The sequence below is a fragment of the Rhodamnia argentea genome, chromosome 5 (genome assembly GCF_020921035.1).
Source record: "Rhodamnia argentea isolate NSW1041297 chromosome 5, ASM2092103v1, whole genome shotgun sequence".
NCBI classification, from domain to species: Eukaryota; Viridiplantae; Streptophyta; class Magnoliopsida; order Myrtales; family Myrtaceae; genus Rhodamnia; species Rhodamnia argentea.
In genome coordinates, this window is record NC_063154.1 from 5,717,362 (window position 1) to 5,745,127 (window position 27,766).

General features: G+C 43.6%; 2 protein-coding genes and 1 pseudogene across 2 annotated transcripts; all 3 read left to right on the top strand.

Moving 5' to 3' along the window:
* On the top strand, positions 1-27,735 carry LOC125315048 (serine carboxypeptidase-like 45). The gene is made up of 14 exons (XM_048278929.1): positions 1-300; positions 376-480; positions 579-674; positions 770-862; positions 992-1,077; positions 1,196-1,495; positions 1,659-1,792; positions 1,886-1,978; positions 2,164-2,281; positions 2,443-2,638; positions 18,481-18,484; positions 19,967-19,972; positions 20,646-20,660; positions 27,596-27,735. The coding sequence occupies exons 1-10, from the start codon at positions 63-65 to the stop codon at positions 2,623-2,625; spliced, it is 1,446 nt and encodes a 481-aa protein (XP_048134886.1). The 5' UTR covers positions 1-62; the 3' UTR covers positions 2,626-2,638; positions 18,481-18,484; positions 19,967-19,972; positions 20,646-20,660; positions 27,596-27,735.
* Positions 21,661-24,333, top strand: LOC115754601 (serine carboxypeptidase-like 45). Its single transcript, XM_030693674.2, has 10 exons — positions 21,661-21,983; positions 22,059-22,163; positions 22,262-22,357; positions 22,453-22,545; positions 22,675-22,760; positions 22,879-23,184; positions 23,348-23,481; positions 23,575-23,667; positions 23,853-23,970; positions 24,131-24,333. Exons 1-10 carry the CDS (start codon positions 21,746-21,748, stop codon positions 24,311-24,313), a joined length of 1,452 nt encoding a protein of 483 aa, XP_030549534.2. The 5' UTR covers positions 21,661-21,745; the 3' UTR covers positions 24,314-24,333.
* LOC115754616 lies at positions 24,833-27,735 on the top strand (annotated as a pseudogene).
* Positions 27,736-27,766: the final 31 nt, after the last annotated feature.

A 27,766-nucleotide genomic window follows, 5' to 3' on the forward strand; every position in this document is an offset into this window, starting at 1 on the left:
GGTAGTCTCATTTGGGTGCTCCTCATTCTTTCACTGCTCAGAGTCCCTTTGATCCAAGGAAAATGATGCTTTGGCACTTCTTTGTGATTGTGAATGGGGTCATTCCTTTGTTCTCCTCCTGCATGTCCACAGCCGAGCTCATCACGAAGCTCCCCGGTCAGCCGGATGGCGTTTCTTTCAAGCAGTACTCGGGTTACATCGCTACGGATTCTCGACTTGGCCATGCTCTGTTCTATTACTTCGTGGAAACCGATGCTAGCAACCCGCTGTCTTACCCTCTAACCTTGTGGCTCGCCGGCGGTATAGTAGTCCTAACTGCTAATTCAATTACTGCTCTTGCTGTCTGTTTGCCGATTCTGATTGACTTTGGTTTAGGCCCCGGCTGCTCTTCTCTTGGGTTCGGTGCATTCAAGGAGCATGGCCCGTTTCGACCAGCTCGGGACGGCGGCTTGATGAAGAATGAATTCTCCTGGAATAAAGGTACTTCTTTCATTGGTTGATCGATCATGTTGTAAATGGAATGGACTCTTGACAAGTTGTTAAGGTTATTTATGCTCATTCGATTGCAATTTCGGTAGCGTCAAACATGCTGTACGTAGAATCCCCCATCTCAGTTGGGTTTTCATACTCGAATACGACTGTGGACTACGCCGATTGGAAAGATGCAGATACCGGTACATCTCAGCTGTTCCTAACGAATTTCCTTTGCGTCATGAGAACTTAGCGGCCTTCATATTTGTAGTAAGATGGACATCTTTTCGCATTGCAGCCAGAGAAAACATGCAGTTCCTTCTCGGTTGGTTCAAAGAATATCCGAAATATAGAGACTCCGATTTCTATATAGCGGGGGAGAGCTATGCTGGTAAGTGTCGGAACTCCTGGTCTCTTGGTCTCACTATGGATGTGATTGCAAATTCCGACTTGTTAGTCTCCAATTTGATACACTAATCTTCCTTCCGAACGAACTAATCTCTATAGAACATTGTTGTAGGCCACTATGTGCCGCAGTTTGCAGCTCTGGTAGTGGATCACAACAAGCATTCCCATGCGAATCCGATCAAGCTTAGGGGGATAGCAGTTAACAGTTCTCCTCTCCTTTTGATTGCGCGTTCTTCAGTTTGGCAGCTTTTTTCGTTTGATTTTCAAGCTTATTACCTGACAAAAAAAAATTCTCTTCTTCTTTCTGTCGATGCAGCTCGGCAACCCACTTCTGGATATTCATATTAGTGTAGATAGCGCCAATTTTTTGTGGTCTCATGGCGTCATTTCGGACGAGACATTCAAGTTGAAGAAGACGGTGTGCAACGACACGAGGTACTGGACGGAGGTATTCCATGACAAACTTTCAAAGGAATGCGCCATGGTATCAGCGAAGCAAGCGGAGGAAATGGGGAATTTCACTGATCCATTTGATGTGCTCGGACCTTACTGCTTCTCGGGGACTACTGCGGTGCGATCGGCTCCAAGAAGTTCGTGGGATGCGTACCATGCTAAAGTGAGTTCGACCCTGTGCAAGATCTTGCCTAGTTTCTAGAATGAAAGAGCCTAGGAACAAAACCATGATAGATAGCACCCTTTTGGTATTGCATCACAGACAATACAATTCGGGGGTTAGGCCTTGATCTGGTTCATTAAGTATCTGCTTTTCTTGTGAGCAGCTACCTTCAAGGATGGCGCTAGCCGATCCGTGCCTCGAGGATTATATAGTCTCGTACCTCAATAATCCTCGAGTGCAGGTAGCCCTCCATGCGAATAGGACGAAGCTCCCATCGGTTTGGGATATCTGTTCAAGGTTTTTATTGCTCACCTTTGCTCTATTACCTTCCTGATTCAGTTGAAACCGCACCTTCTGTTTCTAAATATCATTTCGTGCGGCATGTGGCAGTCCTTTTTCCTTACGCGACACCGGTATAGGAGACAACATCATACCTGTTTTATCGGCTTTAATCAAGGAGCATCTGCGAGTACTCCTCTTCAGGTAAGTCACAGACACGAACGGTCTAATTCCAACAAGTTTCGTTCGATGACACCTTGTTCTTGTCGGAATTATCACGGTATCTGTGCTGCGGAAGCAAGCCTCAAAAGTCATGAATGGACATAAACATCCTTGCGCCATCATGTAATATATGAACTGATAATGTGGAACTGGGCTGCACGTTGCAGCGGGGATCAAGATTCGAGAATACCATTGACGCAGACAAGAACGATCGCCAACTTGATTGCTCGAGACTTGAAATTCTCATCCTTTGGTGGATATGCGCCTTGGTACGACAGAATGCAGGTTAGATTCTCGTCCCGTCTTCGTTTTTACTTTTCCTTTTTTAACTCAGACACATCGCGAGTAAAAGAAAAGGAATGTTTCCGTCCATTGTTGAATCTACTTAGAAGTTTTCCGATGACCATATGCATTCTTAACAACATCAGTGACGCTCATGAATCCAGGTTGGTGGATGGACTCAGTCATTTGGTAGGTCAAGAAAAGGGAAGAACGGGACTCGCTTGACATTCGCCACGGCCCGAGGAGCGGCTCACGAGGTCCCATACAGTTCACCGTCGCAAGCTCTTACCTTGTTCAAGGCATTTCTCGAGGGATCCTCTCCGCCGAAAGTGCCGTTCAAGAACTGATCCGTTCATGGCTCTCATTAAGATGAACCATCATTAGAATGGGACTGTTCGAATAAAGGTGTCTTCGTTTTTTCAAATAAGGGACTAAAATGGACATTGTTTCAAATAATGGTTTGAAGTGCTTTTTTTGTTTCAAAGGAGGGCCTGAAGTGGACATTGTATCAAATAAGAGCATGAAATGTTCATATTAATATAAAAAAAGACCCCGACTTACCAGCTCATTACGGGCATTTTTGTCATTTATTATGCGATTCTTCATTTTTCCGTATTCATTTCGTGATAGAGAGAGAGTAGATTTAGCTAAAAAGTTATGGCATTTGTGGAAATTTCAATTGCTCGTTACATTGATACGTCGTGTTACTTGTTTCATAGAAACTTTAGTGCTATGTTGGATTAGTACTATAGATGTAATCAATTGGTTTCTTTATTTATTTATTTATAGGAAAACAGTATGACTATAGATGCATCGTAACTTGGATTTTGAGGGGATAATTAGGCCATGGAATTTGAGGCAAATTAGTGAAAATGATTAAATTTAGTTCAAGATCAAGCATGCATTAAGAATATGTATCATCACGACACATGCACAATTTTCTAGTCCTTCGACTTTTGGGTTTTCTTTTCTTTTGTACATTTTAAAAAAATTTACTTACGTCTTATTATTTTGTTATTTTACTTTTTTAATTGGATATAACATTTTATCCAAGTAATGAGGAGCTTAAGTGGATTATATGGGCAGGTATAAATTTATATGAGTTGGGTCTCATATAGATGTGTTTTAGCAATATCTGTCGAAAAATATAATATTATGTATAAATGGATCAATATAGGTTAAGTTGATCAATATAAACTGGGCTGTTTTTCGAAACCAACCTAAATCCGACCCGATTCGCCAATTTGATCACTAACAATACCATAAATGCAATCAAAGCTACCCAAAGAAAGCATGTATATAAAGGCTGGACCAAGTGGGGTCTTTTTGAAAGATTCGTATTCACATATCAATGAGTATGAACGCCCAAAGGGATGATGTCAAAGAGATATGGACGGACCGTAGAGATTCAAGGAGCTAAACTAGGTCAACATCCCTTAGCTTATCTTACTTTCTAAAAATATTATCCTTCATGCATTTATTCCAAGAAAAATAAGTAGTTTAAAAAATTTTTTTAATAGAAAAAATCGTTTGTATTGCTTACGAAAATGAATGAACATGAAATTATTTTCATTGCTCACGAAAATATTTAGGCATAAATTGCCATCAACAATGAAAATATCTGCTAGTGGCTAATCGTTTCGAATGATATAGACGATTATTTTTCAGGAAAATATCACGCCATCATTCGATCGCGAAATAAACGAAACCTTAGTTCATCATGTCCTTTCGTGGTTACTTTGATTGTTAGAATTCGGCGCACAATCAATTCGAAGTAAAACGTAAAGGGAGAAAGAGAAATCGTAACACGAGATTTTATCCCGGTTCACCCTTAAATTAGAGTTACGTCTAGCAGAAAATTCCACTATAATTAGCATCTCACATCCCTCGTTAGATTCCTTAATTACAAGAGAAAAAGAATATATATAGTAGTAGCTATTCATGAGTTTAAGTTCAAACTACCAATGAAAACATATGGTAAAACATATGGGCTTAGATTGTAAAAGAGTGTCTAGGAAGCGTTGCCCCCTTGAGACCCCCGTCAGGGCGGCTCCCCTAGACCTTGCCCACTCAACGTGGAGCGTGACCCACGTGCTTTCCTATTGTTGGGAAGTGTGAATAGCATCCCAACCTCGGACAAGATTTCATTTCTCAAATCGACGTCATTAGGCAGGCAAAGGTGACCATGGAATATTAGAATTCCATCCTCCGACACCTGAAAATTGATAATTTTTTGGCAAACATTTTCCAAAACCTGAGTTTTCCGTGAAACAAACGAACCCTTAATGGTGAATGTGGTGTGTCTCGATATTCAAGGGTTTTCCTATTCTAATCCTGCAAAAAGATCCAAACAATGGGATGGTGGTATCCACGAGAAGGATATCTCCCATCTTTGGAAGAAGTTATGTATCTCCAAGATCAAATTCCCATCTTGACCAAACCAGCTGCTGCCCATTTGGCACCTACCAGAGAATATGCTGAGTGCCAAAGATCCTTGGCCAAGTTACTACGAAACAATCACTGAGAAACAGATTCAGCCTTCTTTTGAAAAGAGAAATCTATTTGCAAGGGCTTTCCCCTTCATTGAAGATTGTCCAACATGAATTTTTTTTTTTTTTGTTTCCCAAGCACCTTCCAAGTGAAGGATTCAACCCGAAGAGGTGATTCTGATTTGCAGATGACCTTCGAAGTGTTTCTGCATCGTGCACCCCCGCCTAATTACTGCTAATCGGTTCCCGTAATACGATTTGACCGCTTGTAATATGATTCGACTGTAAAAATCTCGCTTCCATGGATAAATTTGAGATTTGTCAAAACGACTCTGTGGAGACAATTAAGAAATATGTCTTAGTTGCTTTTAGGGAGCGGAAAGATCTTTACAGAGGTCACTTCCTGACCTAACTCACTTTGCTCAAATGAGAGTTGGAATGACTAAAATGAGATCATTTTCTTGCTGCTTGTGATATGGCCAAGCAGAGTTCTTTCATGCAAGAATGCTCTTCCATGAGTTTCTGTTGCAGCGTGGGAATTCCGCGTTAGAGAAAATTTTGCTTGTACTTGAAAATGCCTTTCATTTCCGCATACTTTAGAAACGAGGAACATTAGAAAACAACACGTGACAATCACACGTAAGCACCAACTTGTCCGGTCAATGGCGACACGGGGTGGACGTGTGCGTCCATGTCAGCAAAGAAGACACTAGCTTGAGCACACTCAGCACAGTCAACATGGAACTTTCTTTGTGGGTTTCTTCAGCTGTCACGTTTGATCCTCGGGTACGTAATATCCCTACTAATACCTCTCGGGTCAAAAATGACGACGTTTCGGGCACGTCATCGACCCATTTGTTTTATCTTTTATTACACATGCGGAACGTGCAACTCCCAAACATCAAATCAGACAACAAGGATAGTTAAATAGACAGCTACAACAATCAAATCATAACATTTCAACAAAAAATCAACTTGTATTTAATTATCTTTGTTAATCCAAGGATGTGAAATATCTATAAGCCCATTCTTCGGGCCACTTTCTATAACTCTCGGAAATACCACGTCGGAAATAACACGACTCTCAAACAACTCCAACAAGATCCACGCCTCTTCTAGTTCTTCACAACTAAGGGCCTGAAAATGGTCAACAATGACGGGGTGAGATATAAATCTCGGTGAGTCAACGCCTAAGCCCGACTAGGACGTTGATTCGTTCGTAACATCCTATTAATCAATCATAACTTACAAGATGGATATCTCAACCACATGCGGCTTAACCGTCAGGAAGCCACATCACATATAAGGAGAACTTGATACGACAATCACACCAGTTCAACTCACTAGCAGAATATCATACAGATGTCAATCCACGGAATGCCACGCACGATTCGGTCGACCTAATTAAGGCCATTCGGTCATGTACGTTAGTCAATGGGTGCTAGTGCTCTAGTCAATAGGTGCTCTTTTCGGCAAGATAATGTATTGTTTCATTTCTTTCGGTCATGGCAACCGATAGTCCCCTAGCACCCTTGGGACGAACATATATGATATTGTCCTTTGGTACCTCCGAGCCGAAGATCGTAATCCCCATGGTACCCCCGAGACGGATATAATAAGTATATTGGATATCGTCCCTTAGTACCCCTGGGCCGACGATAATGATCCCTCTGGTACCCTTGGGACGGATACATTAAGTGTATTAGGTATGGTACCCCGGGCCGACGATAACCATCATATGACCAGACAAGTATGCCAATCGATGTCAATCAATCCGGTCGGTTTATCATCCTTCCTTATAAGCGGATGCTCCCACCGATGTGTACAAAAACTCGGCCCAAAGTCGTTTTCAAGTCAACACATGCAATTTGATATCATACGTGGTCACATGAATGCATAATTCTATCGACCGACAAATCAAGCAAATTGAGGCGATTAGCCTCTAATTAGACCCCCACGACAATCAACAGTCAATTTTGGCATTTACATCTAATAATTCAAAAATCAATTAATCAATTGCAGCTAGTCGATTTTAATCACAATTTCAATTCCAATTGACAGTCAATCGTGCGTTCGTCTCTAGCCTATCGCTTACTCACGATTATTCAAGCATAATCAGTCAATTCTAATCATCAATTAGCCACAGACAACTTAGTTAATCGACTAACTTAACTAATTACAATCATTTAGCCTAAACTACATTTCTATCTAATCCAATCGTAATTAAACTACATAAACATCCTAATTAGCTAATTAATCTAATTCTGAACGCAATTAACGTCCTAACTGAGAGTTAGGATTAACTCACAATAAAAACTGGCGGTTGGGGTAGGGTCGGGCACGAGACTTTTGGATCGGGTAGAGATTTCAAGTTTCTGTTTTCGAGCTGATACTGTTCACAGAACAGTAATTTCAGCGGCATGCGCTCGAGACGGTGGCTGGTGGCGGTTCACGGGCTCGGGTTGGCTTGGGCTCGACGGTGCGGCCACAAGGCGGAGGGTGAGCAGCTCCGGCTAGCTCGCGGCCGGCGGCGACCAGCGGGCTCCTCGGGGTCGCGGGGCTGGTCGGCTTGGGACAGAGGCGGCGGGCTCAGCAGGGGGGAAATGGAGGTCGCGGGTTCGGCGGGCTGAGGCAGTGGCGGCCGAAGGTCGTCGGGCTGGTGGGGTGTGAGGTGGGGCCGGGCCGACGACGAACGGTGGGTCTCGACCTGGAAGCAGCGGCGCGACAGAGGCTCCGGCCGGCGTCGGGGTAGCAGGTCGGTCGTGGGTCGCGGCTGGGTTTCGCTGGTCGGGGCGCGGTGGTCGAATGGCGAAGGCGAGGCGGTGGCTGGGAGGAGGAGCTGGCGTACGGCGGGGGCTCTGGTGACGGCGGCTGGGGCTGGGGCCGCGACGAGCTCGGCAAGGCGATTGACAGGCGGCCGACGGCTGAAGGTGACTGGCGGCAAGGGCGAACGGCGGTGAAGATTGGCGGGCGGAGGTGGTGGTCGCGCAAGGTGACCCGGTGGGGGGAGTTGAGCTGCAGCAGAAGAGAAAAGAAGATGATGAACAGAGGAGGGGGGGCTGTTGTTCGGCAAGGGGGGAAAGAGAGAGAGAGAGAAGACGATGGTGATGGGTTGGTGGGAGATTGGAGAGGTGAGGGGACAAGTGGGGCCACTTGGGGTTTTAAAAAATTTTGTCTTCTTGTGCGTTATTGGGGGAGTAAAATGGTTTTTTGATAAATCGGGAGAGAACGAATATTTAGGTGAACTGGTGGAGGGCATTTTGGTCGAAACACGGGCCCGGCTCGGTCAGAATTAGACTTAGGCACGATGAATAAAAAACCTAAATCGCGACGATTACGATTTTTGAAATCTAATATAAACCGAACGACAAATCGAAAATCGTCTAATTAATTGTCACTTACGTCCTTACGATCCGTAATTTTGTACCCACTAAAATTTAATTTTTATCATTTTTATTGAATTCAAACACTTCATATAAGTCGGATTTTTTAGGGCGTCACGTCAGCACCTTGTGTCCGAACCTCTTTAGGTAGTTGAGATCCTGGACTGCTGGTTTTCCAAGTGGTGATGCAAACGATCCTATTTAGAGGTCGGTCTTTGTCCATTTCAAATGCGTAACTTCTTTTGCCGCCCTACTGCCGATAACCGTATTGCCCCGATGCCGACATGTTTCAGAAACTACATGACACGACCAGGTAAAGGTTCGACATATACTGTCATAGTTAGATTCATGTGTCATTTTATGTGTCAGACATCAAGAGAGGTCATGTCAGTGTGCATAAAAATAAGCCCAAGTATCATGGACGTGGTAGGTTTTCCTTGTTTGGTTATTGTGAGAAAAGCTAAGATGGAGATACCCTTGGCTGACCTGTGTGGCTAGTGTTTGCTTCCATTTTATCAAAACATGAGACTATAAAATCAATCTGGATGCTTCTCAGTCGTTCAATACTCAAGAGTCCTTTAATCCAAGTAAATGATGCTTTGGTACTTCTTTGTGATTGTCAATGGTGTCATTCCTTTGTTCTTCCCCTGCACATCAACAGCCGAGCTCATCACCAAGCTCCCCGGTCAGCCAGATGGCGTTTCTTTCGAGCAGCACTCGGGTTACATTGTTACGGATTCTCGACTTGGCCATTTTCTGTTCTATTACTTGGTGGAAGCCGATGCCGGCGACCCATTGTCTTACCCTCTAACACTGTAGTTCAACGGCGGTATAGTGATCCTACTGCTATTAAATTACTGCTCTTGCCGTTTGTTCGCCAATTCTGATTGACTTTGGCTTAGGCCACGGCTGTTCTTCTCTTGGGTTTGGTGCATTCAAGGAGCACAGTCCATTTTGACCAGCTCGGGATAGTGGCTTGATGAAGAATGACTTCTCCTGGAATAAAGGTACTTCTTTCATCGGCCGATCGATCATGTTGTAAATGGAATGGGCTCTTGATAAGTTGTTAAGGGTTATTTGCGCTCATTCGATTGCAATTTCGGTAGTGTAGAACATGCTGTGCGTGGAATCCCCCATCTCAGTTGGGTTTTCAGACTCGGCTACGACTGTGGACTATGCCGATTGGAAAGATGCAGACACCGGTACATCTCAGTAGTTCCTAACGAATTTCCTTTGCTTCACGAGAACTTAGCAGCCTTCATATATGTAGTAAGACACACATATTTTCGGGTTGCAGCCAGAGAAAACATGCAGTTCCTTCTCAGTTGGTTCAAAGAATATCCGAAATATAGAGACTCCGATTTCTATATAGCGGGGGAGAGCTATGCTGGTAAGTGTCAGAACTACTCGTCTCTTGGTCTTGCTATGGATGTGATTGCAAATTCCGACTTGTTCATTTAACTCCAACTGTAGGCCACTATGTGCCGGAGCTTGCAGCTCTGGTGCCGGATCACAATAAGTAGCCCCATGGGAATCCGATCAAGCTTAGGGGGATAGCAGTTAACAGTTCTACTCTCCATTTGATTGCACGTTCTTCAGTTTGACAACTTTTTTTTTCATTTGATTTTCAAGCTTACTACCTGAACAAAAAAATTCTCTTCTTTCTGTTGATGCAGCTCAGCAACCCAATTCTGGATATTCAGATTAGTATGGATGGCGCCAATTTTTTGTGGTCCCATGGCGTCATTTCGGACGAGACATTGAAGTTGAAGAAGACAGCGTGCAACGACTCCAGGTACTGGATGGAACGATTCCAGTTCCACGGCAAACTTTCGAGGGAAAGCCCTGTGGTATGAGAGAAGCAGTTGGAGGAAATGGGGGATTTCATTGATCCATTTGATGTGCTCGAACCTTACTGCTTGTCCAGGACTACCGTGGTGCAATCGGCTCCAAGTAGTTCGTGGGATGCGTACCATGCTAAAGTGAGTTCGACTCCATGGAAGATCTCGCCTAGTTTCAATACGCACTCTCATTAGGAGACACCAATTTAAAATTTCACCTGAGCCTGCATAGAGCACAGTCACAGCATAGGAATGAAAGAACCTAGGATCAAAACCATGAGAGCACCCTTCTGGTATTGCATCACAGATAATAAAATTCAGGGATTAGGCCTTGATCCGGTTCACTAAGTATCAACTTTTCTTGTGAGCAGCTAGGTTCAGGGATGGGCCTTGTCAATCTGCGATGGTTATATATTCTCGTACCTCAACAATCCTCGAGTGCAGGAAGCCCTCCATGCGAATACGACGAAGCTCCCATCGGTTTGGTGATTCTTCTCATGGGGTTTTTTTCGTTCACCTCTGCTCTATTACCTTCCTGATTCAGTCGAAACTGCACGTGCTATTTCTAAATGTCGTTTCTTGTGGCACGCGGCTGGTCTTTTTTGTATCGCGGCGATGATTTTGGCAGCAACATCATACCTCTCTTATCAGCTTTAATCAAGGAGCATCTGCGAGTACTCCTCTCCAGGTAAGTCACAGACATGAACGGTCTAATTCCAACATGTTTCGTTCCACCACACCTTTTTCTTGTCGGAAGTATCACGGTATCTGTGCTGCGGAAGCAAACTCGAAGTCATGAACATAAACATCCGTGTGGCGTTACGTATATGATAAAGTGATAATGCGAAAATGGGCTGGACGTTGCAGCGGCGATCAAGATTCGAGAATACCATTGACGCAAACGAGACTGATCGCTAACTCGATTGCTCGAGACTTGAAATTCTCATCCTTTGATGGACAAGCACCTTGGTACAATAGAATGCAGGTTCGGTTCTCGTCTCGTCTTCGTTTTTTGTTAATCGTCCATTCCTGGATCTGCTTCGAAGGTTTTGGATGACCATATATTCATTCTTAACGACATCAGTGAGACTCATGAATCCAGGTTGGTGGATGGACTCAGTCGTTTGGTAGGTCAAGAAAAGGGAAGAACGTGACTCATTTGACATTCGCCATGGTCCGAGGAGCAGCTCATGAGGTCCCGTACACTTCGCCCCCGCAAGCTCTCACCTTGTTCAAAGCATTTCTCGGGGGATCCTCTCTACCGAAAGTGCCGTTCAAGAACTGATCCGTTCATGGCTCTCATTAAGATGAAGCATCATTCTTTCCGGGTCCATCGCTTGAGAATGGAGCTGTCCTTTGTTATACCTTTGATATTCACTTCTGATAGAAGAATCAATGTGTCTTCATATCGTATTTCCAGATCCATGGAAAAAAATCGAATGCGAACTACCTGTTACTACTGCGAGATTCGAGCTAGATTTGATCACGAATTTGACGGGGCCGAAGAGTAATTGCACGATAGATACGCATGCTAAAATGTCGATGCTCAGTAGATATCCTATCCTTAAACTAAAATGTTCCAAGTTTCAAAATACCGAAGAGTAATTGCGCTATAGATAGGCATGCTATAATCTTTGTACTCCTACACAATTTAGTCATATAGTTGGGATGTTCTGTGCCTATTACTAGTTCTTGCTATCATCTGTATGGACACCGTGCGACGTTTGGAATGTGCGATACTGCGATCGATGTTATCACAACCAAATTCGCCTTTCTAAGTAGAAAAGCCAAGCAGAATGCTAAAGTAGAAAAATAGTTTCTAGCCTGCTGGTCATTGAGAGATTATTTAAGATGAAATGAGCCTTATAAAACCAATTGACTGGTCAATCTGTCAAAGGAAGATCCATTCCCACAGAACTCTTATTTTATCATTAGGTCTGTTCTTGGATGGTGCAGTGTCATTTTGAAGCTCCTCAGTCCTTCACTGCTCAGAGTCCTTCGGTCCATGTAAATGATGTTTTGGTACTTCATTGTGATTGTGAATGGCGTCATTCCTCTGTTCTCCTCCATTACATCAACAGCCGAGCTCATCACTAAGCTCCGTGGTCAGCCGGATGGTGTTTCTTTCGTGCAGCACTCGGGTTACATCGTTACGGATTCTCGACGTGGCCATGCTCTGTTCTATTACTTCGTGGAAGCCGATGCTAGCGAGCCGCTATCTTACCCTCTGACATTGTGGTTCAACGGCATAGTAGTCCTACTGCTAATTCATTATTGCTTGTACTAGTGTTTGCCAGTTCTGATTTACTTTGGTTTAGGCCCTGGCTGCTCTTCTCTTGGGTTCAGGGCATTCATGGAGCACGGTCCGTTTCGACCAGGTGGGGACGGTGGCTTGATGAAGAGCGAATTTTCCTGGAATAAGGGTACTTCTTTCACCCGCCAATCTATCATCTTGTAATGGAATGGACTCCTGAAACTCGTTGAGGGTTATTTACGCTCATTCAATTGCAATTTGGGTAGTGTCGAACATGCTGCACGTGGAATCCCCTATCGGAGTTGGGTTCTCATACTTGAACACAACTTTGGACTACGTCGATTGGAAAGATGCAGACACCGGTATATCTGAGTTGTTAGCAATTTCTCTTCTTGTCAAAAGTAATGAGAACTTAGTGGCCTTCGTATTCGTAGTGAGACAGACATCCTTTCGCATTGCAGCCAGAGATAACATGCAGTTCCTTCTCAGTTGTTCGAAGAATATCCGAAATACAGAGACACAGATCTGTTTTTAGCAGGGGAGAGCTACGCTGGTAATAGTTGAAACTCCTCTAGTATCGCGGTCTCTCCATTGACGTGATTGTTGATTCCTATCTGTTCTTCTAAATCCGTTTTGGTATACTAATTTTTCTCCCCAAACTAAACTGTATAGAACATGATTGTAGGCCACAACGTGCCGCAGCTTGCAGCTCTGGTGCTGGATTACAATAAGCAGTCCCACGGGAAACCGACCAAGCTTAGGGCGATAGCAGTTAATGATACTTTGCTCGTTTGGATCCCGCGTTTTCAATGGCAGCTTTCTTCGTTCGGTTTTCAATCTTCATCTTCCTTCTGTTGATGCAGCTCGGCAACCCACTTCTGGATTTTCAGATTAGTATAGATGGTGCCAAATTTTTGTGGTCCCACGGCGTCATTTCAGGCGAGACATTGAAGCTGAAGGAGACGGCGTGCAACGACTCCAGGTACTTGACAGAACGAATCCACCACAAAATTTCCATGGAATGCGCGGAGGTGTTTGAGAAGCAGGTGGAGGAAATGGGGGAATTTTACCGATCCAGGTGATGTCCTCGAACCTTATTTTTCTCCGGGACCGCCCGCGACGATTTAATCGGCTTCAAGTAGCGCTTGGGATGCGTACCACGCCAAAGTGAGTTTCGACTCTCTGGAAGATCTTTCCTTAAAATTTCATCTGAACCTGCATGCAGCATAGGAATGAAACAGCCTAGGAACAAAAACTATAAGAGCATCCTTATGGTATTGATTCACAGATAGGACTATTCAGAAGTTAGGCCTTGACCTGGTTCATCAAGTATTGACTTTTCTTGTGAGCAGCTAGCTCGAAGGATGGTTCTTTACTGATCCGTGCCTCCGGGATTCGATATTTTCGTACCGCAATAAACCTCGAGTGCAGAAAGCGCTCCACGCCAATTGCTTTCCCGATTCAGTGGGAACCACGCATTCTGTTCCTAAATGTGGTTTCATGTGGCACGCGGCAGGCCTCGTTCTTACCAGAAAATGAATGGGTGGCTGAGATCGTGACGTGTGGCCAAACTTGAGTGACACGATCACAAAATGAATTTTTATTTTTGAAAAATCAATTATAATTCCAAAAGTAATTTTTATCTTTTGAAAATCCACGATCCTGCCATGTTGTCAAATTGTGGCCATCCGATCGGAATTTTATTTTTTATTTTTGAAAAATCATATTTATTTCAGAAAATCATTTTTTAATTTTCAAAATTACTAGATTGCGACACGTGGCACAATGTCCACCGTCCGATCTGGTTTTTAATTTTTAATTTTTAAAGAACTGAATTGAATCTTCCCTCGCTAACGTGGATGCAATGTGGCTACCATATATGTTGACCAGTCAACGATCCCGCCGGGGAAGAGGGCCGGCGGCTCCCCGGTTCCGGAAAACACGCCTGAACCTCGTCGGAGCGCCTATACCGTGACCAAAACTTGTGCGAATCACCCCTATTTCAATACTAAACCGTTCAAAGTCTCGAATCGTGCAATATATGTGGATTTTCCAGCCTTAAGACTGCCTAAAAAACAGCTCCACTAAGACCGACCATGAGCCTTCCTCCAACGAATTTCGATCTCCAAATATTCACGTAAAAAAACTAATCAAAGCAATCAAATAGCATAAGGGAAGGCAAATGGAACTTACCTGACCATCGTGCGAGGTTGAGAGCATCGCGAGAGAGCTAGGGAGTTCGCGATGTGTTCAAAGGTTTGAGAGGTTGACTCGGGGGATTATATGCAACGAAATCATAAAACAAGCATATATTCGCGATCAGCAAGGGTGTGGGAGTGATTTGAACTAAGAATCACAAAGAAATGTGAAGAAATGAAGGATCCTCCATGATCGAACCTTCAGATGATCATCAATGGCACTTACCTGGTTACTTGATGAAGCTTCAAACAAGGGAGATCCAGGTACTCCTTGAGGTTGTAGAAAGCTTCTTGAAGAGATGTCAGACCTCGAGATTGCCTGAGGAGTGACGAAATTTCGATCGAAGCTCGCGGCCAAAAAACTTGTCAATGGCGGCGCAGTGAGCTCTCTCTCTCGCTTTCTCTCTTTCTGTTCAGAATCTGTTAGAGCCATTTCTAACCGAAGGAAGACTTCCTTCCTTTGATCAAAATGTGTGGACGACTTATCCACCGACCCCAAAATTTTGGCGCGTGAAATGATCTTCTCGGCGCCGGGCTTCTCATGAGATTTAGGTAGCTCCGTTTTTTGGCGTTCGGCGTGCACGAATAGGTGTGAAAATCGGCCTCTCCTCCTCCAGCTTGCTCCCTATGAGTGCAAAACTGGTTGGGGAAGAAGGCTTCTGAGCACGGTTGGGTCTGTTAGACAGCAAGGCTACAACTTAGAGATTTCCTCCATGATTATTTTCCTGCGTTAGAGATATAAATATATTTAGGAGATTTTGTCTTGATTTTGATTTGATATAATTGATATTTTGTTATTTGTGACTTTAGATAGGCACATGTACCTTTCATTAGTGATGTACAAAATATTATAAAACACAACATATGACTATCTTTAGCCGCAACTCTTATTGCCTTAAGATCCAATATATGGCTATCAATTGCGAAAGCATCATAGCCATGAGTTCTGATCTAAATTCCCCAACAAAATCGAGTCCCACGACTCCTGCTGTTGTTAGTATCTCAATGTCATCCAGTTCAACAATATTGTCTCTCACCAGCCCCGTCATTCCTTCATCTGGAAATTTCATGGGGTCATCTGGTTGTTCGAATCTTTGGGGGGGGAGGGGGTGAAATTCACCGGGAACACCTATTTGGTGTGGAAAGCTCAAATCCTCCCCTTCCTTTGAGCAAATAAACTGATTTCGATCGTCGATGGAACGTTGTCATGTCCTCCACGACATATTACTCAAACCAATGTAGATAGTTCTTCCAATATTGTGCCCAATCCGGAATACGATAACTGGTATATACGGGACCGGATTGCTTTCAGGTGGATTTTAAGCATGACAACCGATTCAATTGTGGGTCATTTATCTAGTATGAACATCTCTCATGCCGTGTGGAATTTCTTTTCTGCATCTTTTGCTGCCCAAAACAATGCGCGAGCTACCCAATTACAGCTGCAACTTCGGGCGATGCGGAAAAGTTATCAAACCATGGCCGAATTCCTTCAACAAGCTACTTTTATATCTGATCAATTGGCCTCCATTGGTGAGATCATCTCACTACAAGGGTACCGAATGCATATCTTCCGAGGCCTAGGAGCGGAGTTTCAAAGCTTGGCTATTGCAATTTCGATTCACACTCAGCATCAACAAATGATCAAGGAGTCTTTTCATGGCCTTCTCTTGGCTCATGAAGCACCGTTGGAGCTCCAGGAACCACAAACCACCCAACCAGCTGCCTTTGTCTCGTACAACACCAGCTTGGGCAAAAATTCACGTTCACAGCATGGCCACACTTTCAATTTCAACAGCCCCAACTCAAATATGGGGCAACAGAAGAATCTTAATCCTCATGGACAGCAGCCCAACTTCAATAATCCAGGCAACTCTCAGCACCGAAATTTCAATGGCAACAAAAATCAAAGACGTAGCAATGTGAGGTGTCAGATTTGCAATCACCCAGGACACAATGTCGTTGCTTGTCACAATCGGTTGAACCAACTATTTGGGTTTTTTGGAAGCTACACGCACCAGCAATAGTCACTTCCACCACAAGTTCAATTGGCTGAGATACCTCCTCCACCATCGGTGCTTTCTCTTGATGCCTGATATCTCGACTTGTGTGCCACACATCACATTACCAACAATCCTCATAAGCTGTCCTCAACTCAGCCATATTGTGGCACTCAGCAAGTCACCATAGATAATGTGTTAAGTCTTCCCATCACTCATACAGGTACCCTTATTACCCGTGACTTCCGGATGTTTAACATCATAGTCGTTCCTTCTATCACTAAGAACTTAATTTCTGGTCGTCAATTCTCTGCTGAAAATTCATGTGATTTTATTTTCTCACCGAATCGCTTCTTTGTGAAGTGCCGTCGTACATGCGGGATCCTTCTCCAGCGGTACATTAATCAAGGCCTCTACTCTCATCATTGTCACCTACGTCTCCAATCTGCTTTGTTTCTCAACCGGAGTCACTCACCCATTGGCATCATCATCTTCGTCATGCCATATTTCCTACTATTTGAAGAATCTTCAATAATTCATTAAGTCATGTTCCAGTTTGCTCGGCTTGTCTTTCCAGCAAGAGTCATAAACAATCTCATCCACCAACAACTAATAGATCCAAGGGTCCCTTAGAACTAGTTCACTTTGATGTCCCGGGGCCTGCTCCTATCACATCATCCCAAAATAATAAATACTATGTGTGTTTACGGATGATTACTCTAAATTTTCTTGGTTTTTTCTTTTTCACTCTCGCGACCTGTTCTTATTCATTGTCACTGTTTTCCTCACCTATGTTGAAAATCAACTCAACGCTAAGGTCAAAGCTTTTCAATCTAACCGTGCGGGAGAATTTATCTTTGCACCATTTGTTCAATTATTGCAAGCAAAAGGTATTTTTCACGGGACGTCTTGTCCACGCCTACCTCTTTAGAATGGCTCGGCTAAGTGCAAACATTGCTACATAGTTGAAATGGGACTCGCGATGCTCTATCATGCTTTCGCCCCTATCATTATCGGGACTTTGCCTTTGAAGCAGCTATACACATTATCAATCGATCGCCCACATCGGTTCCATAGAATAAATTACCATGTGAGATCTAATTTCATATGGTTGCATCTATTGCACATCTCAGAGGTTTTGGCTGCACGGTGTATCCCAATCTTCGACCCTATGCAAAGAACAAACCGCAACCATAGTCACACCAGTGCTTTTTCTTATGCTACCCATCGGGATACAAAGGATACCGGTGTTATTCCCTCCAGCATCGATGGTTCTACATTGTTGCCGATGTAGTGTTTGACAAATTAGATATCCCTTATGCGCAACATTTCGCAATTATCTTTGGAGGCCGTCGCAACAATTCAACCGCTTTTTTATGCTGAGTTATCCGGAACTCCTCTGCCACAGCAACCACCGCGTGAGTCATGCTCTCCCTCTAATTGCTATTTGCGATCTGGAAATTCCTTGCGGTAGAATTAGCGCGGTTCGGGTGTGTTCAAAACCTCATTGGATGAACCCGCCGATGGGTCTCCCTCAGAGTCCGCAGCTTCACCAATCTTGCCAGCAGCTTCTCCGCCGAATTCAGCTTAGCCGACACATCCTATGGTGACACGCCTTCGTGATGGCACTTTAGCTCGGAGACATATCCACACCGATCACACTTATGCGTTGGCCACCTCTGTATCAGATTTTGTCACACTTTCTTGCTTTAGTCAAGCTATGAAAGATGCAAATTGGCTTGCAGCTATGGCGGTCGAATACACTACCCTCATAAAAAATTAGACCTAGACATTAGTGTCTCCTCCTACGAATTGTAAACCCATTGGCTGCAAATGGGTCTTCTGGATTAAGTTTCGTGCCGATAATTCTCTTGAGCGGTATAAAGCTCAATTGGTTGCAAAGAGATTCCATCAACAAGAAGGCATCGACCACAATGAGACTTTCAGCCCTGTCATCAAGCATGTGACGGTTCACACTATTTTCTCTGTTGCCTTTTTTCATGGGTGGCAAGTTCGATAGCTTGATGTGAAGAACACCTTTCTTCATGGTCACCTAACGGAAGAAATTTTCATGGAGCAGCCCCATGGCTTTATTGAATATGCTCATCCCTGCTATGTCCGCAAATTACAATGGTCTCTTTATGGTCTCAAACAAGCTCCTCGTGCCTGGTATCAACGCCTCGATGCTTTTTTGGTTTAGCTGCGCTTCATTCCTTCGATTGTTGATTCCTCACTCTTTATTCTTCATACAGCTCAGCATAGTATCTTCCTTTTGGTTTATGTTGATGACATTATTGTCACTGGGCTAATGCGCACTTGTTGGCTTTCATTAAATCTCTGTAGCAGGAATTTTCTATTAAGATCCGGGAGAGCTTGATTACTTTCTTGGCATCGAAATACAATGGATAGACCGAGGCATTATTCTCCATCAGGCTAAATATGTTGCAGATTTACTTATGCGGGCCAAAATGACCAAGGCTCGTCCTGTTTCCGTGCTATGTACCACTTTGGTCGGTGCCTCGTCTGCTCATCTTGGTGCACCCTTCTCCGATCCACCACTATATTGCAGCATTGTAAGGGCTCTACAGTATCTCACGTATACTCGCCCGGCTATCGTATATGCTGTCAACACTGCTTGTTAGTTCATGCATTCTCCCAATAAGATCCATTGGCAATTTATTAAAAGGATCCTTCGTTTCATCAAAGGCACCGAACATCATGGTATTTTCTTCACTTCCATCTCTTCTTTTTAGCTGCATGCCTTTTCCGATGCGGGATGGGCTAGTGCTCCAGATACTCATCGCTCTGTTGGGGAGTTTGGCATCTTCTTGGGTTCAAATCTCGTTTCATGGAGCTCCCACAAACAACGGACCATTGCCCCATCCAAGATCGAAGCTGAGTTTAAGTGTCTTGTCGACACCACTGCAGAACTTATCTGGATAGAAGCTCTGCCACGCGATCTTCATGTTCGTCTACCCGCTCCTCCTGTTTTTGCTGTCTATCTTCTTGGTAATCCCATCTTCCATGCTCGCACTAAACATGTAGAGATTGACTACCACTTTGTGCGCGAGCGTGTGACCAAGAATAGCTTCATGTTTAATACATCTCCACTCATGATCAACCAGCCCACATCTTCACTAAAGGTCTCTCCAATCGTCGGTTCCCTTTTCTTGGGATCAAGCTTACCATGACCCCTACCACATCGGCTTGCGGGTGCATGTTAGACAGCAAGGCTACAGCTCAGCAGAGATTTCCTCCATGATTATTTTCCTGTGTTAGAGATAAAAATATATTTAGGAGATTTTGCCTTGATTTTGATTTGGTGTAATTGCTATTTTGTTATTCGTTACTTTAGATAGTTAATCTTTAAAGCCTATAAATAGGCACATGTACATTTCATTAGTGATGTACAAAATATTATAAAACACAATATATGGCTACCTTTATCCACAACTCTTGTTGCCTTACGATATTAATTTCTTAAGGTTTTTCGGGGTCAACAAGTCGATTGGGTCGAGTCGACCCGACCCGGTTAACTCGGTTCGGCATTTCTACTCAAATTGGGCGCCGATTCAACCTATTTCCACCGAATTGATGCTATCAATCAATTCTAGGACATGTCTAAAACCCGGAAATGGTACTTTTTTGTCCAATTGATTTGCTTATCTATAAAACCCCCAAATTGTCAGATTGATCCGAAAATGATTTTTGAATAATCCAAATCTCAAACGATCAAATCAAACGGATTCAAACCCACTAATAGATTCAGAATGATGTAGAACTTTGGGCCGTGGTCTTAGATTTGATTGAAATTATCCAAAGAATGATTAATTGCATTTAGAGTGAAAACAAGGGACTAAATTGAAAATAAAAAGTGTAAATAGGTCCTTTTAGCCAAAATTGCTCAATTTTATAAACAGTTGGAATGAAATGCAATATGAGACATTAAAGGTAAATGTCATGACTTGGAAAAAGTGAAAATAAAACATAAAAGGACTCAAATTATAATTTTTTGGCCCAATTCGGTGTTTATGTTTATGAAGACTTTTGCAACCCCCAAATTGAATTTTCCAAATTTTAAAAGGCCAAAATGAAAAGTGAATTAAAATAAAAATATTGGCTAATTTTTTTTTATTTTTATGTTTTTGTGGACACAAATTTTATTTTTCTTTATTTTATTTTGGATATTTTCCTAATATAGAAAAATAAAAAAAAAAGAGAAAAATTTCAAAAATTATTTTTTTTTGTTCAAAATTGGTTCCTTAGGCTTGGCCAAGCTTCTAAAGCTGATTTTCAAATTTTATGAATTTTTATTGTATTTTTAATGATTTTTCTAAGGAAAAAGAATGATTAAAAATCGAGTGTTAACCGACACCTTGCAAATATTGAAAAGTTTCAAGTAATTAAAGAACAAGAGACGTGATCTCATATCACGCCAAACAATCAATTAAAGAGCAAGGCTGTGGAGATATCCGGCCCTTGATGGTTGCCGCATTTGGAGAGGTGGCCCCCGACCGGGGACGCCGGAGCTGCTAGGAGGCAACTTGGCGCGGAGGAGAATGGTGGTTATGGAAAAACCTAATTATCTTCGTTTATGCTCTCTTGAGAAATCTTATCCCGATCTATTCCACTCACTCTCCTAGGATTTTTTTTATCCGTGTTATATCCCATTTATCCTATGGATAGCTATCTATTAAGCACAGGATATGATAGGACATATCATATCCCGACTCATATCCCGACGACCAAACGTAGCCTAAATGTTTCTGTCTCCTCCTTTGTTAATCAAGACCAAATCTTCCACTTCTTTCTACCTTTTGACTATTCAATTTTCTAGAAATGGTCACGCATGCAATTTTTTAGGTCGAAAATTGCTATCTATAGATCATTCAATAACTCTGAATAGGTAAAAGAAGATTTCTTCCAATTCAAAGTCTATCATTACTCACAACTTATTGGCAATTACCTGTTTTTTCCACGAAAAAGATAAATGGACCCCAATGAGGATTCCAGGGACCAAAACCACGTTGTTTCCTTTCCCGTGGGCGTCTGTCTGAAGGAAAAACGAGCTAAATGCGCCTTTCTTAGTAGAAAAGTCAAGCAGAATGCTTGAAAAAATTCTACCCAGCTTGGTCCTTATCTAATATGAAACGAGCCTTACGAAATTGGCCGGTGAACCTGTCAAATGAAGATACCATTCACGCAGCTGTCATATTATCATCAACTTTTTTCTTTGGCGGGGTAGTCTCATTTGGGTGCTCCTCATTCTTTCACTGCTCAGAGTCCCTTTGATCCAAGGAAAATGATGCTTTGGCACTTCTTTGTGATTGTGAATGGGGTCATTCCTTTGTTCTCCTGCTGCACATCCACAGCCGAGCTCATCACGAAGCTCCCCGGTCAGCCAGATGGCATTTCTTTCAAGCAGCACTCGGGTTACATCGCTACGGATTCTCGACTTGGCCATGCTCTGTTCTATTACTTCGTGGAAGCTGATGCTAGCGACCCGCTGTCTTACCCTCTAACCTTGTGGCTCGCCGGCGGTATAGTAGTCCTAACTGCTAATTCAATTACTGCTCTTGCTGTTTGTTTGCCGATTCTGATTGACTTTGGTTTAGGCCCCGGCTGCTCTTCTCTGGGGCAAGGTGCATTCAAGGAGCATGGCCCGTTTCGACCAGCTCGGGACGGAAGCTTGATGAAGAATGAATTCTCCTGGAATAAAGGTACTTCTTTCATCGGTTGATCGATCATGTTGTAAATGGAATGGACTCTTGACAAGTTGTTAAGGTTATTTATGCTCATTCGATTGCAATTTCGGTAGCGTCGAACATGCTGTACGTAGAATCCCCCATCTCAGTTGGGTTTTCATACTCGAATACGACTGTGGACTACGCCGATTGGAAAGATGCAGATACCGGTACATCTCAGCTGTTCCTAACGAATTTCCTTTGCGTCATGAGAACTTAGCGGCCTTCATATTTGTAGTAAGATGGACATCTTTTCGCATTGCAGCCAGAGAAAACATGCAGTTCCTTCTCGGTTGGTTCAAAGAATATCCGAAATATAGAGACTCCGATTTCTATATAGCGGGGGAGAGCTATGCTGGTAAGTGTCGGAACTCCTCGTCTCTTGGTCTCGCTATGGATGTGATTGCAAATTCTGACTTGTTCGTCTCCAATTTGATATACTAATCTTCCTTCCAAACGAACTAATCTCTATAGAACATTGTTGTAGGCCACTATGTGCCGCCGTTTGCAGCTCTGGTAGTGGATCACAACAAGCATTCCCATGCGAATCCGATCAAGCTTAGGGGGATAGCGGTTAACAGTTCCCCTCTCCATTGGATTACGCGTTCTTCAGTTTGGCAACTTTTTTTCGTTTGATTTTCAAGTTTACTACCTGACCGAAAAAAATCTCCTTTTCTTTCTGACGACGCAGCTCGGCAACCCACTTCTGGATATTCAGATTAGTATAGATGGCGCCAATTTTTTGTGGTCCCACGGGGTCATTTCGGATGAGACATTGAAGTTGAAGAAGACGGTGTGCAACGACTCTAGGTACTGGATGGAACGATTCCAGTTCCATGGCAAACTTTCGAGGGAATGCGCCGAGGTATCAGCGAAGCAGGCGGAGGAAATGGGGAATTTCACTGATCCATTTGATGTGCTCGGACCTCACTGCTTCTTGGGGACTACTGCGGTGCGATCGGCTGCAAGTAGTTTGTGGGATGCGTACCATGCTAAAGTGAGTTCGACTCTGTCCAAGATCTTGCCTAGTTTCTAGAAGGAAAGAGCCTAGGAACAAAACCACGATAGATAGCACCCTTTTGGTATTGCATCACAGACAATACAATTCAGGGGTTAGGCCTTGATCTGGTTCATTATGTATCGACTTTTCTTGTGAGCAGCTAGCTTCAAGGATGGGGCTTGTCGATCCATGCCTCCAGGATTATATAGTCTTGTACCTCAATAATCCTCGAGTGCAGGAAGCCCTCCATGCGAATAGGACGAAGCTCCCATCGGTTTGGGATATCTGTTCAAGGTTTTTATTGCTCACCTCTGCTCTATTACCTTCCTGATTCAGTCGAAACCGCACGTTCTGTTTCTAAATGTCGTTTCGTGCGGTATGCGGCAGTGCTTTTTCCTTACGCGACACTGGTATAGGCGACAACATCATACCTGTTTTATCGGCTTTAATCAAGGAGCATCTGCGAGTACTCCTCTTCAGGTAAGTCACAGACACGAACGGTCTAATTCCAACATGTTTTGTTCGACGACACCTTGTTCTTGTCGGAAGTATCACGGTATCTGTGCTGCGGAAGCAAGCCTCAAAAGTCATGGATGGACATAAACATCCTTGCGCCGTCATGTAATATATGAACTGATAATGTGGAACTGGGCTGCACGTTGCAGCGGGGATCAAGATTCGAGGATACCATTGACGCAGACGAGAACGATCGCCAACTTGATTGCTCGAGACTTGAAATTCTCATCCTTTGGTGGATATGCACCTTGGTACGACAGAATGCAGGTTAGATTCTCGTCCCGTCTTCGTTTTTCTTTTTCCTTTTTAACTCAGACGCATCGCGGAGTAAAAGAAAAGGAATGTTTCCGTCCATTGTTGAATCTGCTTAGAAGTTTTCCGATCATATATGCATTCTTAACAACATCAGTGACGCTCATGAATCCAGGTTGGTGGATGGACTCAGTCATTTGGAAGGTCAAGAAAAGGGAAGAACGTGACTTGCTTGACATTCGCCACAGTCCGAGGAGCGGCTCACGAGGTCCCATACAGTTCGCCGTCGCAAGCTCTCACCTTGTTCAAGGCATTTCTCGATGGATCCTCTCCACCGAAAGTGCCGTTCAAGAACTGATCCGTTCATGGCTCTTGTTAAGAAGAAGCATCATTCTTTCCAGGTCGATCGCTTGAGAATGGAGCTGTCCTCTGTTATACCTTTGATATTCACATCTGAAAGAAGAGTCAATGTCTTCATATCGTATTTCCAGATCCAAGGAAAAAATCGAATGCGAACTACATGTTACAACTACCAGATTCGAGCTTGATGTGATCACAAATTTGACAGGGCCAAAGAGTAATTGCACAATAGATACGCATGCTAAAATGTCGATGCCCAGTAGATATCCTATCCTTAAACTAAAATGTTCCTAGTTTCAAAATAGCGAAGAGTAATTGCGCAATAGATAGGCATGCTATAATCTTTGTACTCCTACACAATTTAGTCATATAGTTGGGATGTTCTGTGCCTATTACTAGTTCTTGCTATCATGTGTATGGACACCGTGCGACGTCTGGAACGTGCGATACTACGATCGATGCTATCACGACCAAATTCGCCTTTCTAGGTTGAAAAGCCAAGCAGAATGCTAAAATAGAAAATAGTTTCTAGCCAGTTGGTCATTGAGAGATTATTTAAGATGAAATGAGCCTTATAAAACCAATTGACTGGTCAATCTGTCAAAGGAAGATTCATTCCCACAGAACTCTTATTTTATCATTAGATCTGTTCTTGGATGGTGTAGTGTCATTTGGAAGCTCCTCAGTTCTTCACTGCTCAGAGTCCTTCGGTCCATGTAAATGATGTTTTGGTACTTCATTGTGATTGTGAATGGTGTCATTCCTCTGTTCTCCTCCATTACATCAACGGCCGAGCTCATCACTAAGCTCCCTGGTCAGCCAGATGGCGTTTCTTTCGAGCAGCATTCGGGTTACATCGTTACGGATTCTCGGCGTGGCCATGCCCTGTTCTATTACTTCGTGGAAGCCAATGCTAGCGAGCCGCCATCTTACCCATTGACATTGTGGTTCAACGGCGGTATAGTAGTCCTACTGCTAATTCATTATTGCTTGAACTAGTGTTTGCCAGTTCTGATTTACTTTGGTTTAGGCCCCGGCTGCTCCTCTTGGGTTCAGGGCATTCATGGAGCACGGTCCGTTTCGACCAGGTGGGGACGGTGGCTTGATGAAGAACGAATTTTCCTGGAATAACGGTACTTCTTTCACCCACCGATCGATCATCTTGTAATGGAACAGACTCCTGAAAGTTAAGGGTTATTTATGCTCATTCGATTGCAATTTGGGTAGTGTCGAACATGCTGTACGTGGAATCCCCTATCGGAGTCGGGTTTTCATACTTGAACACAACTTTGGACTATGTTGATTGGAAAGATGCAGACACCGGTATATCTGAGTTGTTAGTTATTTTCCTTCTTGTCAAAAGTAATAAGAACTTAGCGGCCTTCGTATTCGTAGTGAGACAGACATCCCTTCGTATTGCAGCCAGAGATAACATGCAGTTCCTTCTCAGTTGGTTCGAAGAATATCCGAAATACAGAGACACAGATCTGTTTTTAGCAGGGGAGAGCTACGCTGGTAATAGTTGAAACTCCGATAGTATCGCGGTCTCTCCATGGACGTGATTGTTGATTCCTATCTGTTCTTCTAAATCTGTTTTGGTATACTAATTTTCCTCCCCAAACTAAACTGTATAGAACATGATTGTAGGCCACTACGTGCCGCAGCTTACTGCTCTGGTGCTGGATTACAATAAGCAGTCCCATGGGAAACCGATCAAGCTTAGGGCGATAGCAGTTAACGATACTTTGCTCGTTTGGATCCTGCGTTTTCAATGGCAGCTTTCTTCGTTCGGTTTTCAATCTTCATCTTCCTTATGTTGATGCAGCTCGGCAACCCACTTCTGGATTTTCAGATTGGTATAGATGGTGCCACATGGTGCCACATTTTTGTGGTCCCACGGCGTCATTTCGGACGAGACATTGAAGCTGAAGGAGACGGCGTGCAACGACTCCAGGTACTTGACAGAACGAATCCACCACAAAATTTCCTTGGAATGCGCTGAGGTGTTTCAGAAGCAGGTGGAGGAAATGGGGAATTTTACCGATCCAGGTGATGTGCTTGAACCTTATTGCTTCTCTGGGACCACCGCGATGACACAATCGGCTTCAAGTAGCGCGTGGGACGCGTACCACGCCAAAGTGAGTTTGACTCTCTGGAAGACCTTTCCTTAAAATTTCATCTGACCCTGCATAGAGCATAAGAATGAAACAGCCTAGGAACAAAAACCATGAGAGCATCCTTATAGTATTGATTCGCAGATAGGACTATTCAGAAGTTAGGCCCTGCCCTGGTTCATCAAGCATTGACTTTTCTTGTCAGCAGCTTGCTCGAAGGATGGTTCTTAGTGATCCGTGCCTCGGGGATTCGATATTTTCGTACCTCAATAAGCCTCGAGTGCAAAAAGCCCTCCATGCCAATACGACAAAGCTCCCATCGGCTTGGCAATTCTGTTCAGGGTCTTTTTTCTCACCTCTGTTCTATTTCCTTCCTAATTCAGTCGGAACCACGCATTCTGTTTCTAAATGTGGTTTCATGTGGCACACGGCAGGCCTCTATCTTATCATGCCGTCGATATGGGCATAGACATCATACCTCGTTTATCGGCCTTAATCGAGGATCATCTGCGAGTCCTCCTCTTTAGGTAAGTCATGGACATGAATCGTCTTATTCCAACAATGTTCCATTCCATGACAACTTCTTCCGGTCAGAAGAATCACTGTCTGTGTTGTGGTGAAACTTGCCTTGAATTCATGAACATAAACATCAGGGTTGCATTACTCCTATCAACTAACAAACGTGAAACTGGGCTGCTCATTGCAGTGGTGATCAAGATTCGAAAATACCGTTGACGCAGACGAGGATGATCGCCAACATGATCGCTCGAGACTAGAATTTCACATCCTTGGGTAAATACGCTCCTTGGTATGACCAAATGCAGGTTAGGTTCTCTTCTTGTGTACGTTTTTCTCTTAAACTCTGACACGCCGTGGTGTAAAGGAAAAAAAAATTTTGTGCCCGCCCATTGTTGAACGTGCTTCGAAACTTTCGGATGACCCTATACATTCTCGACAACATTATTGACGCTCATGAATCAGGTCGGTGGATGGACCGAGTCATTTGGTAGGTCAAGAAGAGGGAAGAATGCGACTCGTTTGACATTCGCCACGGTGAGAGGAGCAGCTCACGAGGTTCCATACACTTCGCCCTCGCAAGCTCTCACCTTGTTCAGAGCATTTCTTGAGGGATCCTCTCTACCGAAAGTGCCGTTCAAGAGCTGATCAATCCATTGCTCTTACTAAGAAGAACCATCACTTGAATGGAGCTGTCCTTTGTTGTATCTGGATGGTTCCACATTTGAAGGTAGAATCAATGTCTTCATATCTCAGTTCCAGATCCTTGGAAATAATTAGATGTGGACTACATTTTGTAATTGCGAGATTCGAGCTTGAAC

Coding starts and splice junctions, on each gene's coding strand:
- LOC125315048 (XM_048278929.1), top strand. CDS start 63: ATGATGCTTTGGCACTTCTTTGTGATTGTGAATGGGGTCATTCCTTTG. Junction 1,793..1,885: donor GTTTGGGATATCTGTTCAAG/GTTTTTATTGCT, acceptor GGCATGTGGCAG/TCCTTTTTCCTTACGCGACA. Junction 2,282..2,442: donor CTTGGTACGACAGAATGCAG/GTTAGATTCTCG, acceptor TCATGAATCCAG/GTTGGTGGATGGACTCAGTC.
- LOC115754601 (XM_030693674.2), top strand. CDS start 21,746: ATGATGCTTTGGCACTTCTTTGTGATTGTGAATGGGGTCATTCCTTTG. Junction 22,546..22,674: donor AGCGGGGGAGAGCTATGCTG/GTAAGTGTCGGA, acceptor ACATTGTTGTAG/GCCACTATGTGCCGCCGTTT. Junction 23,185..23,347: donor GGGATGCGTACCATGCTAAA/GTGAGTTCGACT, acceptor TCTTGTGAGCAG/CTAGCTTCAAGGATGGGGCT.